Source organism: Sus scrofa, chromosome X, assembly GCF_054392235.1.
Source record: "Sus scrofa isolate SSC_HxYL_T2T_F1_AM1 chromosome X, Sscrofa_HxYL_maternal_Yorkshire_Landrace_v2.0, whole genome shotgun sequence".
NCBI classification, from domain to species: domain Eukaryota; kingdom Metazoa; phylum Chordata; class Mammalia; order Artiodactyla; family Suidae; genus Sus; species Sus scrofa.
Window position 1 is genome coordinate 117,363,845 of NC_139401.1, and position 17,487 is coordinate 117,381,331.

General features: G+C 40.7%; 1 protein-coding gene across 33 annotated transcripts in view; it reads right to left on the reverse strand.

The window, feature by feature from the left end:
* ENOX2 (ecto-NOX disulfide-thiol exchanger 2) overlaps positions 1–17,487 on the reverse strand; it is a 284,418-nt gene that overhangs the window by 54,283 nt on the left and 212,648 nt on the right. For all 33 annotated transcript variants that reach the window (XM_085006568.1, XM_085006558.1, XM_085006563.1 and 30 more), the window contains 2 exons: positions 14,060–14,215; positions 3,482–3,688 (listed from right to left, as the gene is read on the reverse strand). In XM_085006568.1, coding sequence (XP_084862694.1) covers positions 3,482–3,688; positions 14,060–14,215 — 363 coding nt within the window. The remainder of the gene's footprint in view (positions 1–3,481; positions 3,689–14,059; positions 14,216–17,487) is intronic.

A 17,487-nucleotide genomic window follows, 5' to 3' on the forward strand; every position in this document is an offset into this window, starting at 1 on the left:
AGTGGCTGTGGCAACTTCTTAAAATTTTAAGACAACAATGAAGTTTGTCACATCAATTGATTCTTCCTTTCATAAATGATTTCTCTGTAGCATGCAATGCCGTTTGATAGCATTTTACCCACAGTAAAACTTCTTTCAAAACTGGAGTCAATCTTCTCTAACTCTGCTGCTGCTTTATCAACTAAGTTTATGTAATATTCTAAATATTTTGTTGTCATTTCAACAATAGCATCTTTACCAGAAGTAGATTCCATCTCAAGAAACTATTCATCTATAAGAAGCAACTCCTCACCTGTTAAAGATTTACCATGAAATTGCAGCAATTCAGTCACATCTTCAGGTTCCACTTCACTTCTAATTCTAGTTCTCTTGCTGTTTCCACTGCAACTGCAGTTACTTCTTTCACCCAAGCCTTGAACCCCTCAAAGTCATCCATGAGGGTTAGAATCAACTTCTCCCAAACTCCTATTAATGTTGATATTTTGACCTCCTCCCATGAATCATGAATGTTCTTAATGACATCCAGAATGGTGAGTCCTTTCCAGAAGGTTTGCAATTGACTTTTCTCAGATCCATCAGAGGAATCACTATCTATGGCAGCTAGAGCCTTACAGAATGTATTTCTTAAATAATAAAGACTTGGGAGTTCCCGTCATGGCACAGTGGTTAACGAATCCGACTAGGAACCATGAGGTTGCGGGTTCGGTCCCTGCCCTTGCTCAGTGGGTTAACGATCCGGCATTGCCATGAACTGTGGTGTAGGTTGCAGACCCAGCTCGGATCCCGCGTTGCTGTGGCTCTGGCGGAGGCGGGGGGGGCTACAGCTCCGATTAGACTCCTAACCTGGGAACCTCCACATGCCGTGGGAGCGGCCCAAGAAATAGCAAAAAAAAAAAAATAATAATAATAATAAAATAAAATAAATAATAATAAAGACTTGAAAGTTGAAATGACTCCTTGATCAGAATGGACATTGTGTTAGCAGGCATGAAAACAACACTAACGTCATTGTCCATCCCTGTCATATCTCTTGGGTGACCAGGTGCCTTGTCAATGAGCAGTAATATTTTGAAAGGAATCTTCTTTTTTCTGACAAGTAGGTCTCAGTAGCGGGCTTAAAATATTCAGTAAACCATATTGTTAAACAAATATGCTGTCATCCAGGCTTTGTTGTTCCATTTATGGAGCATGGGAAGAGTAGAAATTAGCATAATTCCAGAAGGCCCTGGGATTTTCAGAATGGTAAATGAACACTGGCTTCAACTGAAAGTCACCAGCTGCATTAGCTCCTAACAAAAGAGTCTGTCTGTCCTTTGATGCTTTAAAGCCAGGTGCTGACTTTTCCTCTCTAGCTATGAAAGTCCTAGATGGCATCTTCTTCCAATAGAAGTCTGTTTTATCTACGATGAAAATCTGCTGCGTAGAGGAGCCACCTTAATTAATTATCTTAGATGGTCTGGATAACTTGCTGCAGTTTCTGCATCAGCTTTTGCTGCTTCATCTTGCACTTTTGTGTTATGGAGATGGCTTCTTTCCTTAAATTTCATGAACCAACCTAGGCTAGCTTCAATCTTTTATTCCGCAGCTTCCTCACCTCTCTCAGCCATCACAGAATTGAAGCGTGTTAGGGCTTTGTTCTGAATTAGGTGTTGGCTTCAGGGAATATTGTGGCTGGTTTGATCTTTTAGTCAACTAAAACGTTCTCCATATCAGCAATGAAGCTGTTTCACTTTCTTATCATTTGTGTTTTGCTGAAGTAGCACTTTCAATTCACAACTTGACTGTTACCTTTTCATTCACAACTTGACTGTTTGGCATAAGAAGCCTAGCTTTTGGCCTATCTCAGCTTTGGACATGTCTTTCTTACTTAACTTAAACATGTCTAGCTTTTGATTTAAAGTGATTCTTCCTTTCACTCGAACACTTAAAGGTCATTGTAGGGTTGTTAACTCGCCTAATTTCAATATTATTATGCCACAGGGAATAGGGAGGCCCAAGGAGAGGGAGAGAGATGGGGGAATGACCAGTTTGTGGAGCACTCAACACACATATGTTTATCAGTTAAGTTCATGATCTTATATGGATGCCGTTTGTAGCACCCCAAAACAATGACAATAGTAACATCAAACATCACTATAACAAATACAATAACTGAAAACTTTAACATTTTCCAAGAATTACAAAAATGTGACACAGAGACATGAAGTGGCCAAGTGCTGTTGGGAAAATTGCTTTGATTGCCTTGCTCAATGCGAGGTTGCCGCAAACTTCCAATTTGTAAATAACACAATTATCTGAGAAGCACAATAAAGCAAAGTGTGATAAAACGAGGTGTGCCTGTACATTTTATAAGGCCCAACATAATTTGGAATTGTTTACCTATCAGGTTTCATTTCCCTTCACTGCCTCTGCCTCATTTACTATGCTCCAGTCATGCTCACCTTCTCCCCTTTGCTTCAACATGACAAATCCATTTTCATCTCAGAGTCTTTGACTTGTTCTTCCTTATTTGGGAATGCTCTTCCCACAGATGCTCACATGGCAAACCCCTTTATATTGTTCAGATCTCAATTCAAATGTCAGAGACTTGCTTTCCCAGAAACCCCAGATACAGTAGCTTCATAGCATTTATTGGTACCTGATGTTAATTAATGTTTTTCCATATATATCATATTTTGCCATCTTCAGAATGTAATATCCCTGATGGCAGGAATCTTGTCTGCCTCAGTCTTTGCCATGTCCTCAGCAACCTAGCATTCTGATTAGCAGTCAATAAATATTTGATAACTAACTAACCTCCACAGTTATTCTTGAGCATCTACTTTTGTACCAGGTAATGTGCTAGATGCTGGGGACTCAAAGTTAAATACGACACAGTCTGACTAAGGAGTCCACACTCTGTTGTAGGAGACAGAGGTGGAAAGAGACAATTCTCCAATGGTGTTACAGGTGTTATTTTGGGCGGAAGCACCACCCATGACGGAGGCACTGGGGAAGAGATGCCCAAACCAGCCTGGGGCAGAGTGGGAAAAGAAGTCAGAGAAAACTTTCTAGAAAAGGTTATGACTGAGCTGGAGCTTTAGAATATGAAGATATATGTATGGTGGGTGGGGGTGGAAAAGATAATTCTAGTCAGAGGAAAAGGCTTTTGTAAAACACCATGGGCACGTTCTGGGAACTAGAATTAGTTTAGTGTGGTTAGGACATGGAATGTGAAGGAAGGATTGGGAAATGATGCTGAGAGGTAAAACAGCTAATCAAGGCCTTTAGATGCTACAAGTAAGGAGTTTTGGAGTTATCCCATAGGCATTTGGGAACTACCTAAGAACTTTAAAGGAAACTGGGTAGTAACATGCATTTTCTATGAAGGCAAAAGAGGTTGCCACTAAGCCCAAACTTTAGCTGCCACAGATGCAAATACACTGATCCCCAATCCCTGTGTTGTGCCTGGTGGGCACAATCCTTACCAATGAACACTTACCAGAAAGATAAAGGGCTTTGTCCACCATGTACTCCTCAGCAAAGCGAATGTGACAAAAGTTTTTTTTGCTCTTCCGAATAGCAATGATCTCTCCACACTGCTCAAACACTTCCACGATGATCTGCTCCGTCCCATTTTCAGGCAGGCCACCCACAAATACTGTTTTGCATCCTGGTGGTCGTTCTCGGGTTGCAGGAGGTGGAAGGTCTAAGTGTAAGTGCAAAAGCATTAGAAACTAAAACGTTTGCTTGGAACAGACCCCTTAGAAACTTAGCATGTTCCAGAGCTAGCACTATTGTCCCCATCAGACCTTTGCCTAAGAGTCCCAGAGGCATATGGCCTCCAAGGTGCTCATCTCTGCTCCCTAGCAAATTGGTTGCATGAATCTGAGAATTATTTTATTCAATGGTTTGGTGACCATGATGTATATATATCAGATAATGACTCAGACCCATCTGTCCCACCAGAAGTTCTTTAATTTTGCTCTTTAACTTTGTTGTCACAACCTAGCAATGCCCAGTTTTCAGTCATTTTTATTAGGAAAATAGTTAGTGGAAAGAAATTCCACTCGGTTTAAACTCTTATTTTCAGGAATTCTCAGAACCAGGGTCCTTGAGAGAAGGGTTTGTTTAATTCAGTTTGTAGTTATGGTATTCTCTCTGTTCATGTTTACTGACAGAGCTGTTTCAGGATGAATTTGACAGTGATGGGGTAAACGTGTACAAAAAGATGTATAGCTATCAGAATGATCTGTTTGACAAAGTTAGCTAGAGTACCAACCATCCCTTTTAGTTTTTGTTTGTTTGTTTTTGATACCAGTGAGCTCTTCCTCAAATTCTTTGTCTAGATACAATCATGCAGCATTTAGAGGGAAAGTAAGCTCATCTAGGAAATCATTAAATAAAGTGAGATAAATTTGGCTATAGAGAATTATTAAAAACCTACTTAATGAGATGATTCTCCTTCTGCTTAAAAAAATGCTTTCTATTAACTTATATATACATAAAGCCTGTTGTACCTGCCAGCTCCTCATTGCTATTTATATGTACCAAAGCATTTTCCAAGCAAAATCCTACAGTTCATAGCCCAACAAAACAAAGCATAATGGTCAAGGGTTTTTCTAGTGTTGGTTTTGTATCTGCAAGGATTTATTTTGTGTAATCTGTCCTTTCCATTCAGCTCTTAACAGTAAATTCTCCCAGCTTAAGATTTGGAGAGCTCAACAACCAGTGATTACGGCTCACATGCAAAAATAAATGAGTCTCACTCGTAGATTAGGCCAAGGCTCCCACCTGACTCTTATCCAAGTTGGCAAGCAGATGATTTGAGCGATTCCTTGGCTGTTAGCATCTGAAGCTTTCTCATTTGCTACCAGCCTCTGTCTTATCAGTGTGGGTCAGAATAATGACGTTCTCATGATGCCCTTCTTCCCTCTATTTAGTCAATAAAAGGGGTAGAAGGATCCAGGGAACTTACAAATTTCTGTTAATATTTGAAATGGATTCTGAAATATTTGAAAAGGATTCTAGAAATCACACTTTCAGTGATTCTCCGCTCTGGCATCACATTAGAATCAGCTTGGGAGTCAAACAAACAGTGCCTGGGTCCCATGCAATGAGTCTGATTTAATTAGTGGGAGGTGCAGCCTATGCACTATTTGGTTAAAGCTCTTCAGGTAACTATAATGTGTAGCTATGGTTGATAATGACTGACTTGGTCTAAACTTCTAATGTTATAGAGGAAAAAAACCTTAGCTAAGTGAGGTTGAGTGACTTATTTGAATCAGATAGAAAGAGAAGGAACATGAACTTGGAGCAGTTAAATCTGGTTATTCACTGTCTGTATGACCTTGGGAAAATTATGAAACCTCTGAGAACCTCATTTTTATCTTAAAATAGGAATATTGTCCACTATCTTACAAGAGTTATTGCAGGATAACTGATAATCCACTGCCTATATTGTATGTGGTACAATGCCTAGCACTTGATAGCTTCCCAATAAATTATAGTCATTAGAGTGTTATTATTATTTACTGTGATAGAACTTAGGTTTCCTAATTACTAATCTGAGGCTTTCTAAAGCCCTATCTCTATTCCTGAGTGGTATCTAAGATCTGGACTTCTAAACTCTCAGTTCTTTGCTTTATCCAGGTCTTTAGATAAGGCTGGGTTTGAAATCATTCTTCTCGCTCTCTCTCTCTCTCTCTTTTTTTTTTTTTTTTTTTTTTTTTTTTGTCTTTTTGCCATTTCTTGGGCCACTCCCGCAGCATATGGAGGTTCCCAGGCTAGGGGTTGAATCAGAGCTGTAGCTGCCAGCAACACGGGATCCAAGCCACGTCTGCAACCTACACCACAGCTCACGGCAATGCCAGATCGTTAACCCACTGAACAAGGGCAGGGATCGAACCCGCAACCTCATGGTTCCTAGTCAGATTCATTAACCACTGCACCATGACGGGAACTCCTGAAATCATTCTTATTGACAAAGGGTTATCGAACCAAACTTGGGTCAGCTACCCCCCACCAACAGTAAAGCCAATGTACCAAAACCAGGTTTTCTGAAGGAGAGTACAGCATTTATTGTAGGCACCAAGCAAGGAGAATGGGCAGCTCATGCTCAAAAGACCTGAGCTCCCTGATGACATTTGGAGTGGGGGCTGCAGGGTACATGAATTTCTTCTGACTGGTTGGTGGTGAGGTAACAGGTGATGTTCCAGAAATTTCAATCATCAACCTTCTGCTTCCAACCAGTCTGTGGTCTAAGTATTATGAGCACATAGTCACCATCCTCTACCTGGGAGGGGTGGGGGGAGGGAGGTGTTTTAGTTTCTGCATAACAACTCAATATGTGTCAGAATGTTACACATATTCCTTGAGGAGGATCTAGGACCCTGTTTTATTGCTGAATTATCATTCAAGCTATCTTGTTTAATTGCTTTTCCTTTGTTTCTGTATTCCATCACTTCACCAATTAGTAACTGCTTGTGCCTACTCTTTGGCACTCAGGGAAGGCCCAGGAGACCAAAGCCACTTCCTATAAATAAGAAATGGGGGACACAGAGGAGTTTTTATATCCTGTAGGGCCCTGAAGGGTGCTGCTCAGTTTCAGAATCTATAGCTGTAAAGACACATATGATTTTGACCATGGAACACAACCCAGCCACTGACTATATTGATAAAGAATTTTCAAGAATATCCATTTAGTTAGAGCCATGTTTTCAAATCTAAGGATTTAGAATAAAATCCTATTTTAGAATCCTTCTAAAGTATACTATTTAAATGGATTTGATGATAAATCATTTCTGTGAGGCAAATAATCACCTTTTTTATTATTTGAGTTATCTTAGTTAGGTCTACCTTTAGATCCATTGAGAGACTCTAAGGAATATCTGGTTACTGCTGTAGTTACACATAACTCTGACAGTACAAAGGCTCTTTCCTTTGACTATATTTGTGGGATTAAAAATTCTGTGGTGAAGTCATTACCCCGTTTAGATGCTATGATTATTCTGTGGTGACTGTCTACTAAGTAAAGGAGCATAAAAGACACTAAGAATAATGTCAAAAATGCTGGGGACTATTTATTTTCCTTGGGTAAATGTAGAAAGCCTCTTTGATAGCATTTGCTGAGATTTAGGTGTACACCACCAGCAAGGCAATGGGCTGTACTATCTTCCTTAATGGATAGTACTTGTTCTTTAATTAATGGCGCAAAGTACTTTGTTGTCTGGGCCTGATTTTCTAATCCCACTGAAATACAGTGATCTAGGCATAGCAATGGTGACTTCATAGGAGAGCAGATTCAAAGTCCACCTATTAATCAGGTAATGTGCTAAGCTCCTGTAATAGCACAATCACCACTTTGGATGGAGAAGAAGAAACTTCCACATAAAAAGTTTCAAGATAACTGAGAGTATAAAGGACTTTAATCTCTGGTAAAGGAAAAGGAGGAGCTTCTAGCAATTCTAATTACAACTAAGCACCCACTCTGGGGAGCTGTGTTGGGGAAATCAGCGTTAAGATCAAAGTCACTGCTGATCTTTGAGAAGTGAGGCACAGAGCAGCATAGAGGCCCGATAAACAATTCACATCCTGCTTTTCAAAGAAACACCACAGATCACTCAACCGGTTTACCAGAATTTACATACTGCAAAATTTTTGAGTTGATTGTATTAGACAGCCCAAGATTGAAAGTCCCCTAGATAATCAGCAGGGGTCAGATATATTTTAATGTAATCCTAACTGATTGGAAGTAATCAGAAGGCCAGCAAATCTTTATTAATTCTCAATTTATCCACTTTCTCTAATTTTCTTTATAGAAACCAACCCTAGAAGCCAAAATGAGTTCAGCCTGTTTTGAGATGGTAAAATGAAAAAAGTTGCTCTCTTTCTGGCTCCTGGGTGCTTTCCTGTACACAGATAGCAGCAGATGACATCCCACCATTTATTTCACGTTCACTGTTATTTCACTGTAAATGAAAAATGCAACCTCTCCATACAGGTCTATCAGCTGAAGTGAAAAATCTTGACAGGACTGACTTCCCTGGAGGGAGGGTGCTGTCCTCTTCTTATACTACCAACTGAGAACTGTTAATTGGGAATGCAATAAATCTCTGATAGCCTCTCTGTGAAAAAAGTAACTGTGTTCCTGTGAGCTTTCTTTTGCCATATCTCTGACTCTTAGGAATCAGAGGGTATTGCTTCTAGGACAATGGGGTACTCATTCACTATTTAGGATACAGTCAGCTCCAGTCTAGTTTGACCCATTGAATTTTTAGATCAGAGCTGGTTTTGCCTAGTCCTGATCAGAGAGGTTAAGTTACTTACCCAAGATTTCATGGCTATTTAGTGATGGTGAGCTGGGATATGAAATCAGGTTTATGTCACTTTAGGGCTCTTAATCATTACACCAGGCTGCCTGTTCCACTGAAGGTACAAAGCTCTATGTGCCACCTACCAATTTGCTCTTGCTTTTCCTAATATGTTTTGAAGGACATTTGCTTAATAGTGAATAATTAAGTGAATAGTGCATAACAGGTGAATAATTATTGTGGTAGCTATGTTTTTAATGTCAAGAATCATAGTTTTAGAATTGGAAGAAACCTCGGAGGTATCTAGGCTAATCTAACCCAATAGCCTCACTTTACAGACAAAGAAACTGAGACCCAGGTAGGTCATGTGACTAGATCAAGCTCCCACACGTAGTTGGTGACAGAGCTGGGAGCAGAACACAATTCTCTCAACTTTTAATCTGGTAGTTTGTTCATTATACTATAATACCATTTTTTTTGCACATTTGATGTAGTTAGACCTATAAAGTCTAGTGATCAGTTGCTATATGTGTCTGAAGCTCAGAAGAGAGCTATGGACTGAAAATATAGAACTGGAAGTCGTCAGCATATGGGGTAATTACTCCATGCTTTCTTGGTTTGATTCCCAGACCTCTGACCTCTCCTTTTGCATTCATCCATACATCCCTCCACCACTCAAGAAATATTTATTTAACACTTACTACACGTCAGATCCCAGTGTTGCAGGTATATCAGTGAACAAAACAGACAAAAATCCCTGCCTTTGTGGAGTTTACATTATATAAATTGGGTAGTTTGTTAAAAGGTAATAAGTATTATGTGAAAAATAGAGAGGGTAGGTAGGACTGGGAGTGTGGCAAGGAGGGCTGAACTTTTAAAGAGGTTCTCAGGGTCACTGAAGAAGAAATAGTTGAGAAAAGACTTGAAAGAGGCGAGTGAGTTAGCCATGCTGATATGTAGGGGAAGGGTATTCCAGGCAGGGGAAGGAGCCAATTCAGAGTGCCTGGTTTGTTCACGGAACCACATGGAGGTCAGTGTAACTGGGACAGTGAGTGATGGGAAGGAGAGTAGTAAGAGACAAAGTCAAAGAGACAATGTGAGAGAGGGAGGCCAGATCATAAAGGTCCTCCTGTACCATTAAACAGACTTTGGTCTTTATTGTGAGTAAAATAGGAAGCCATTGAAGGGTTCTGAGTAAAGGAGGGACATGATCTGACTTAGGTTTTAAAAAGGATCACTCTGTCTGCTCTCTTGAGAATACACCATAGGGGTCAAGGGTAAAAGTAGAAGACAAGTTAAAAGGCTATTGCAATAGTTCAGAAAATGTATTATGGTGGATATAAGCTAGATCATAGCAGTAATCATAAAAGATATCGCAGAGTTCTAGACCTGACAGAGTTTTCTAACAGACTAAATATGGTGTGTGAAGGAAAGACAGTAGTTAAGATTGCCCTTAAGTTTTGACTGAGCAATGGAAAAGATGTAGTTGCCACTTTCAGAGATGGAGAAGGATACTAGTGGAGAAGGTTTGGGGGCAAATATTAGGGGCTTTGTTTTAAACATACTGAATTTGAGATGTCTATCTGACATCTAAGTAGAAATATCAAGTAGGGAGTTGGATATAAGTTTAGGGTTCAGAGACAAGCTCTGAGCTAAAAATACAATTTAGAATATCACTGGCATATAGATAGTCTTTTTTTTTTCAGCCATTAGATTGGATGAGCATATCAGAGGTATGAGTACAGACAGAGAAGGGGTCCAAGGACTGAGCCACAGGACTTGCCATTGATAGGAAGTCAAGGAGAACAGAGGTTATCAGCAAAGGAGACTGAGAAGAAACAACCAGGGTAGGGAGGAAAGGGTGGTGAGAGTGTGGTGACCTGGAAGCCAAGTGAAGAAAGTATATCAGTGTGTAAGGAGTAATCAGATGTGTCAGATGTGGCTATTAGGTCAATTAGGAAGATAAATGAGAATTGTCCACTGGATTTAGTATTGTGAATCATTATTCTTAAATAAGGGATGTTTTGATTGGGGGGTAAGGCAAATGCACAAATGAAGATCATTTAAAAGAGAAGAGCAGAACTGGAAACAGCATGTAAAGATGATATCTTTCAAGGACTTTTGCTGCTAAGGGGTGTACAGAAATACAAGCTCTTCTTTCTCTTTTAAATTTTGTGATGTTGGTTTTTCAATTTTGTTTCAAGAACCAGCTCTTGGTTTTATTGATTTTTTCCTATTGTTGAGTATCTATTTTATTGATTTCCTCTTTGATCTTTATGATTTCCATCCTTCTGTTGACTTTAGGTTTTGTTTGTTCTTCTTTTTCCAATTCATTTAGGTGGTGGGTTAAGTTGTTGATTTGATATTTTCTTTCTTTTTTGAGGAAGGCCTGTATTGCTACGAATTTCCCTCTAAGCACTACTTTTGCAGCATCTCATAGATTTTGAATGATTCAAGAAGGATGAAGGGGTCACTAGTTCTATATATAGAAAAGAAATAAAGTAATTTAAGGACTAAAAGGTATCCATTGGATTTAGCACTTAATATTTTAGTGGCAATGCATTAAAATGATGAATGATTAACTACTTGCTTTAATTTCCATACCTTCCACATGGAAGAGTTTGAGAGATGGTAGGCTTGGAGTTGCACTGGAGAGGAGAATGAGATTAGGAAGCAGTTGAACTTGACTAAAGGGTGGGCAAATGGCAAGTAAAAATGATAGATTGAAGATGGTCATATGATGCAGTAGAGGCAGAAAACTTAGGATCACTAAGGCAAAGAGCATTGCTCAACACCTAGTTCTACAAGGGTTAAATTGTAACCCATTGCACTTGCTGATGGACAGTGCACCTTGGGAGGAATTCAGATGAAAAGCAGGATGAGGTACTCTGTTCTTTGGATAAGCAGGCCCTCTGGATAGTTGGATGCATATCTCAGGAAGAATCTCAATGACTCCAGATTCTTGAAGCATCTCATACATAGAAAAGCACCAAAATCATTACCTTGAGATATCTGCTCTTTGTGATTAGCAGTAATCATTTACTAAGATGTATGCTCAACTGCATGTATTTTCTAGCCAAAAATCATGGAGAAACTGGCTTCTCCCCTACCTGTTTGGAGTAGTTTTACTCAGAGCTACCTGAGTGGCTATCTCCCAGGCTCTAGTCCTCAGCAATACATTGAATAAAATTTAAACTCACGACTCTTATTGCATGCCTTTAAGTTGGCAAAGCAGACCAGTGAAAGGTTTTAGAAGTTCAGGATTTGGACTCTGAATCTGTGGGCAATAGGAATCCCAGAACTTTTATTAGCATTCTAAATATGTGACAAGCACCAGAATGAAATGTTAGGTGGGAGAAAGGGGAAGAAGTTGATAGTAAAGATACTTTCTAATGGAGCAGTAAGACAGAAGAAGATCGGATGTGTGCATAAAGAGGCTATTAGAGTCCTTAAGTCACATGACCTTATTGCTGAACGGCCACAGAGTGCAAGAGAATATACCAGAGACCAGAGGCAAGTAGGAGTAAGTACGGGGGTTTATAATCAAGGCTTTATCAGACAAGGTTGGTGGGCTCTGGAGAAGATAAATCAATCATACTGAATTCCTACTCTTCCTACTTGCTCTTTGCATTTTACCTTCACAAAGTCTTAGGGCTGTTAACAAAAAAATGGCACTTTTACCATGTTCTCAGCAGAGAACTAAGAGAGCCTTCTCTGTTAGTGTTTTCCCCATCTAATTAACCCAAGCCCCCTTTCAACAAAATTCAAGTTCTAAAAAGGAAACAGAACACCAGTTTACTTTAACCTGTGTCAGGAGTGTTATATTTTGAATTCAATTCCAAAGCCAGTTTCCTTCCCAGAAGCCACCACTTCAGAGGCACTAATTGCCCTGTCAGCATTCTCAACACGAAAACAAATAACTAAAGGATTGAGCTGTGAAGGTAAAATGCTTTCCTCTTACTCCATGGCCCTTCCAACTCAGAATTGTGACAGCATGGCTGTAGGTGGGGAAAGATTAATGTATTTGAGAGGTGTCTTTCTGTTTGTTTTACTAAAGACTCTCACAAGTTAGAGCCTCTTTAAACCATAGATTTTTACATTCAAAGACTGCTCAATGATGTGGTTATACAAAAGATACATGTGTTATTTTTTTGAAATGCAGAAGCTGAACATCCTGTAAAGTCATCTCTTGCACCCAGCCTAGACATTATAGGTTTTGAACAATCCATAGGTTTGATAAGACCTGATTGAGACAATGAAAGCCTAGTGCAGGAGGTTTTAACACCGAAAATGTCTAAATTCATAGATTTTGAAGTGGAAAAAAGTAGTATCCGGGATCCACCGCTTTCTCTAATCCAAAAGCCACACACTGGAAGAATGGGGGAAAAGTTCATTGCCCATTTGTAGGGACAGTGGCACTAAGAGTAAGAGACAAGGGGACCACAGTACTGCTCATTCACCTAGGCACTAAACACAAATTCAAGAATGGCCACTTGAGTTGGCAAGTAAGGCCTAATAGAGCCATCTTATTCTCCATTCCCTAATTTTCCCTGACATGTTCGCTCTTCTCCTAATTCAGTCCCCTGAGCTGCTAGCCTCCTAGATTTCTTATTGGCCTGGAAGGAAGTACCCTGCTGACTACTGAGTTCAAAGACCTGAAGAAGGCATTGAGAAGACATTTCACTTAGCAAAAGGGGCCAAGATGATTTGTCCAATCAATCCTGACTCCAAAATTCTCCTGGTTATGAGCAGACCATTCTAAAAAGAACCTGGGTCCTTGCCAGGGCTTGATTCCATGATTATCTGATTCCCATGTAAGGTAGGAGATGAAATAATTGTCTAAAGTCACATGTCAAAAGTTCATGTTTATCATAATGAGGCAAGTTCATTTGATCTATGGCCTGAACCACTGAATGTGTCGCTTAACAGACAGCTTTAATCTCTCAGCACTATAGTGTCGGATTCCTTAAGTAGGCCACCCAGCAGCACTAGAACTGTGGAGGAAGCTTTAATGAGGCTTGGGTCATGTGCAGAAGTAGCTGCTGATCATTTAAAGTAAATAAAATCCCACACAGATCCTGAAAAAAGTTTGAGTCAATTTTTACTGCTGCTACATTTTAACAGAAATATGGCCACCATAGCTCCACAGATGTTTTTAAGAGTCTAAGGAAAAACCTATTCATAACTGACAGAACCCTAGATCATTTCCACGTGAACTGCATTGACTGGGTGGCTGAAAGTAGCTTGTCTCAGTCTCAATAGTCCTCTTTGCCCTCATAGTAAGTTGAATCTCACCTCACTGTCTATCACAGCCCATCACTGAATAGCAGAAGTTTGAGTGATGTGTGAATAGCTGGTAGCAGTGGAGGATTCTTAGCACCAGTGTATATTCTCATGTGCCCCAGGCAGACTCAGATCACACTCTATTTCTGCCATCATCAGCATGTAGGCCAATTATGAAAAGCAGAGAATGTAAATGACAATGTTGAGAAAATTGTGTCAGGTGCCTCCTTCTATACTAATGCACTTAAAAACTCCTTACCAGATGACACTAGAAACCTGTTTTATCATTTGTACTGCAACCAGCACACAGAAATTTACCGTTCTGTGCATAAGTTTCAGCCTTGCTTGGTAAGAGGTAATTTTTTTGTTTTCTGGGGGAAGCTCCTGCACATACATTTATGAAGCCCTTGAGTATTCTTTTGGAAAAGAAGTGTTCCCAGACACCAAAACATTGTGACTTGTGTGGAGAAAAAGCAGAATATTACTTGGATTTGGAGGGAAGAGCGTGCAGCTTTTACAGTGTATGATCTCCTTTACGACTGGCATATCTGGTGGAATTGGAGGAGGTACTATTCCCAAGCCAGGCATCATTGGAGTTATGGGTGGAATTCCAGTCATCATTCCAAGGGCAGGATCAAAGTCTAAAAAAGGAGAAGAGAGAGAACAATAAATCATATCTGGCAAGGTCAAGTAGAGGCAGAATGCTACCTTATAAGCTTCAGACCAAAGGTCTTTCTTAGACAGAAGCAAAATATTTAAGCAAGCATGTTATTAGAATTACCAGGTCTTGGAGTTCCCGTCGTGGCGCAGTGGTTAACGAATCCGACTAGGAACCATGAGGTTGCGGGTTCGGTCCCTGCCCTTGCTCAGTGGGTTACCGATCCGGCGTTGCCGTGAGCTGTGGTGTAGGTTGCAGACGCGTCTCGGATCCCGCGTTGCTGTGGCTCTGGCGTAGGCCGGTGGCTACAGCTCCGATTAGACCCCTAGCCTGGGAATCTCCATATGCCGCGGAAGCGGCCCAAGAAATAGCAAAAAGACAAAAAAAAAAAAAAAAAAAAAAGAATTACCAGGTCTTAAATACTATAAGCATGCATTTTCCTTTTTGGCTAGGGCTGTTCATTTTCGTTTGAGCAGTGCCTATTTCTCTCCATCTCATTTTGACATTCAAGGCCTTTCATAATATGACTTTGCCTTGTTCATTGATCTTGCCTCCTACTAGTTTCCAACACACACCCTCTGCTCCATTCAGACAAGGCTTCTTGCTATCCCTTGTAACACTTCCTGTCTTTTTGCAGCATAGCATGGCATTAAGAGTGTACGGTTTTAGGCATCAGTCAGACCTGGGTCCTAGTTCTACCATTTGCTTAGCAGGATGAATCTTTTGAACCTCCATTTTGTCATTTGCAAAATAGGGTTAATTCCACCACTTTTATACAGAGCTGTGAGGAATAAACAAAACGATGAATAAAATGTGCCTTCTATTATGCAAAGCACAACAATGCTCAATAAATAACTATTCTCAGCTATTGTTCTCCCTGCCTGCCTAGAATCATTTGAGCATCCCCCAATTCTCCACACCCTTCAAAGCCTGGCTTAAAGTCCCATCCTCCCTGAAGCATACTTTCCAGGTAATTCCACTTCATTCTTATCTCTGTGTCTCAAAACTGTTCTACACCTGTTACCACTGAATTTTATTTTGCATCATCTTTTGCTTTATTTAAAGATACTTATACAATGTGTGGGAGTCCCCTCAAACGAATGTTTTTATGGACCTTGTCTAGATACACAATTTGATTCACCTCAAATCATCGTTAACACTATTCTGGTGCCCAACCTCCTATGATACCATGAAAGAAACACCACAGCAGCCAGCTGGAGTGAGTTACTTGCCAGGATAGTCTCATAGGACCAAGACTCTGGGAGGACTCCATACGTGTATGAGTTCTGAAGCTTCTTGGGGCATCTAGTTGATTCCATATGTGGGGTAGAAGATCGAAGAGTGCCTCAAAGGGGAGAAATGGGGGCTGGGGTCCACATAGGTTCAATTTGAAATTGGGGCTCCTTTCTCAGATGACACTACAAGCCTTGGTCAGTCTCAGACACTGGAGGGGAATGTAAAAAATTTTGAGAAAGGTGCTTCTTTCCATCAAGACCCACATAGGATCTGCCCTGGACTTGGGGTACCCATCCTGATGGCACTACTTATCTGGCCAGTCCTCAGCTCTGGAGAAGGACTTAGAACATATTGAGACAGTCATTCCGAAGCAGGGGGTTCCCCGATGTGAGGGGTCCATGGCAAGGACCCCGCTTGCCTGGCTCTAAAGGTGGTACCGATCTGATTGGTTAATTTTTCTCTCTATATCCAAATGCAAGTTCTTTGAGGGAGGGTGTGCATTCTCCTTCATTTCCCCACCTCTCCCCCTGCCCTCTGTTATAGAATGCACAATGTAAACAAAGAAAGTATGGCATGAGGAGTTCTGTAAGGTAGAGGTCATTGAGGTGGCAGTGGCAGCTCCTACTCCCCCAAACCTTATCCTGCTCACCACTGAGGCCCGAGGGGCAGCGCCTTTAAGCATGGCCTCAAGGTGGCTCTGAATCCCCTGGGTGGGTTGTAAGATGTTGAAGGAGTTGGATCTAAACAGTGGGAAGAATCTGCAGTTCATACAGAAGCAGAACTTCTGGTACAACAGGCCAGAAGGAGGGAGTCTTATGACTGGGTAGATAGGTAGGTGGGGAATTCCTGCTGTGGCACAGTGGGTTAAGAATCTGACTTCAGCAGCTCCGATCACTGCGGAGGTGTGGTTTGGAGCCCTTGCCCAGAGCAGTGGGTTAAAGGATCCAGCGTTGCTGCAGCTGTGGTGGAGGTCACAGGTGCAACTCAGATTCAATCCCTGGCCTGGGAACTTCCATATGCCATGGGTGAGGTCATAAAGAACAAAACAAAACCAAAAACAGATTAGGTAGGTGGGTGGCACAAGGCATCCCCTCACTGCAAGCCAGCCCAAGAAAACTAGGGCATGCCCATCTTCCCATGTGTCTGTCATGCTGAGATTCCAAGACCTGGAATGTGTTTGGGAAAAAAAATTTTCTTCTAAGAGGAAATTTTATTTTTCTGAAAATGAATTTACTTTTAGCCCTCATATGTTATCTCACCTGACACGGAAGTACACACACACACACACACACACACACACACACACGCCTGTGCACACACAGACACACACTCCTTCGCTTCCTCCCTGTGACTCTCATATCTCTACTTTCCCTCACATGCTAGTTATATGACCTTGAGAAATGTTTCTTAATATCTGTGTGCCTCCATCTCTCTTTTTGGTAAAAGTAGGGATAAATAATGACATTTAGCTTAAAGGATGAAAGGGCAGTACAGATAAGAGAATCTCTGGCATGATAGGTGGTGGTCTTGATAGGCATGTTTCTTTCCCTCCATTCAAGACATGCACACAGACACACACACACACACAAATACGTTCACTTATTTAGGCACATCCCACAAACATCTGTGATAGCCTCCTATTTGTCAGGCTCTATGTAGGTGGGGTGGGGGTTCAGGTCTTTTTTTTTCCATCTTGGAGAACTGAAGGCCCCTGACACTCTGTGTTCCTATGCTGTAGAATAGGAGCACTGTAGTTAAGAATGCTATTTATGTCTTTGGAAAATTTGATTCCTTGTGTATAAGATTTTGGAAAAATTGTTAACATTATCTCCCCCATTTACAAACTTAATTTTCAATAGGAAAAGATCAGATTAGATTGTGTGCCAACTAAACAATCCCATCTATTTTCCCCCTCCTACTGAAATGTTTGTCTTCCTTTTTTTCTGCTTGCCTCCTCATTGTTATTCATATAGTTCTGTCACTCACAACTCTACCTTACCACAGATTACAGAAACATCA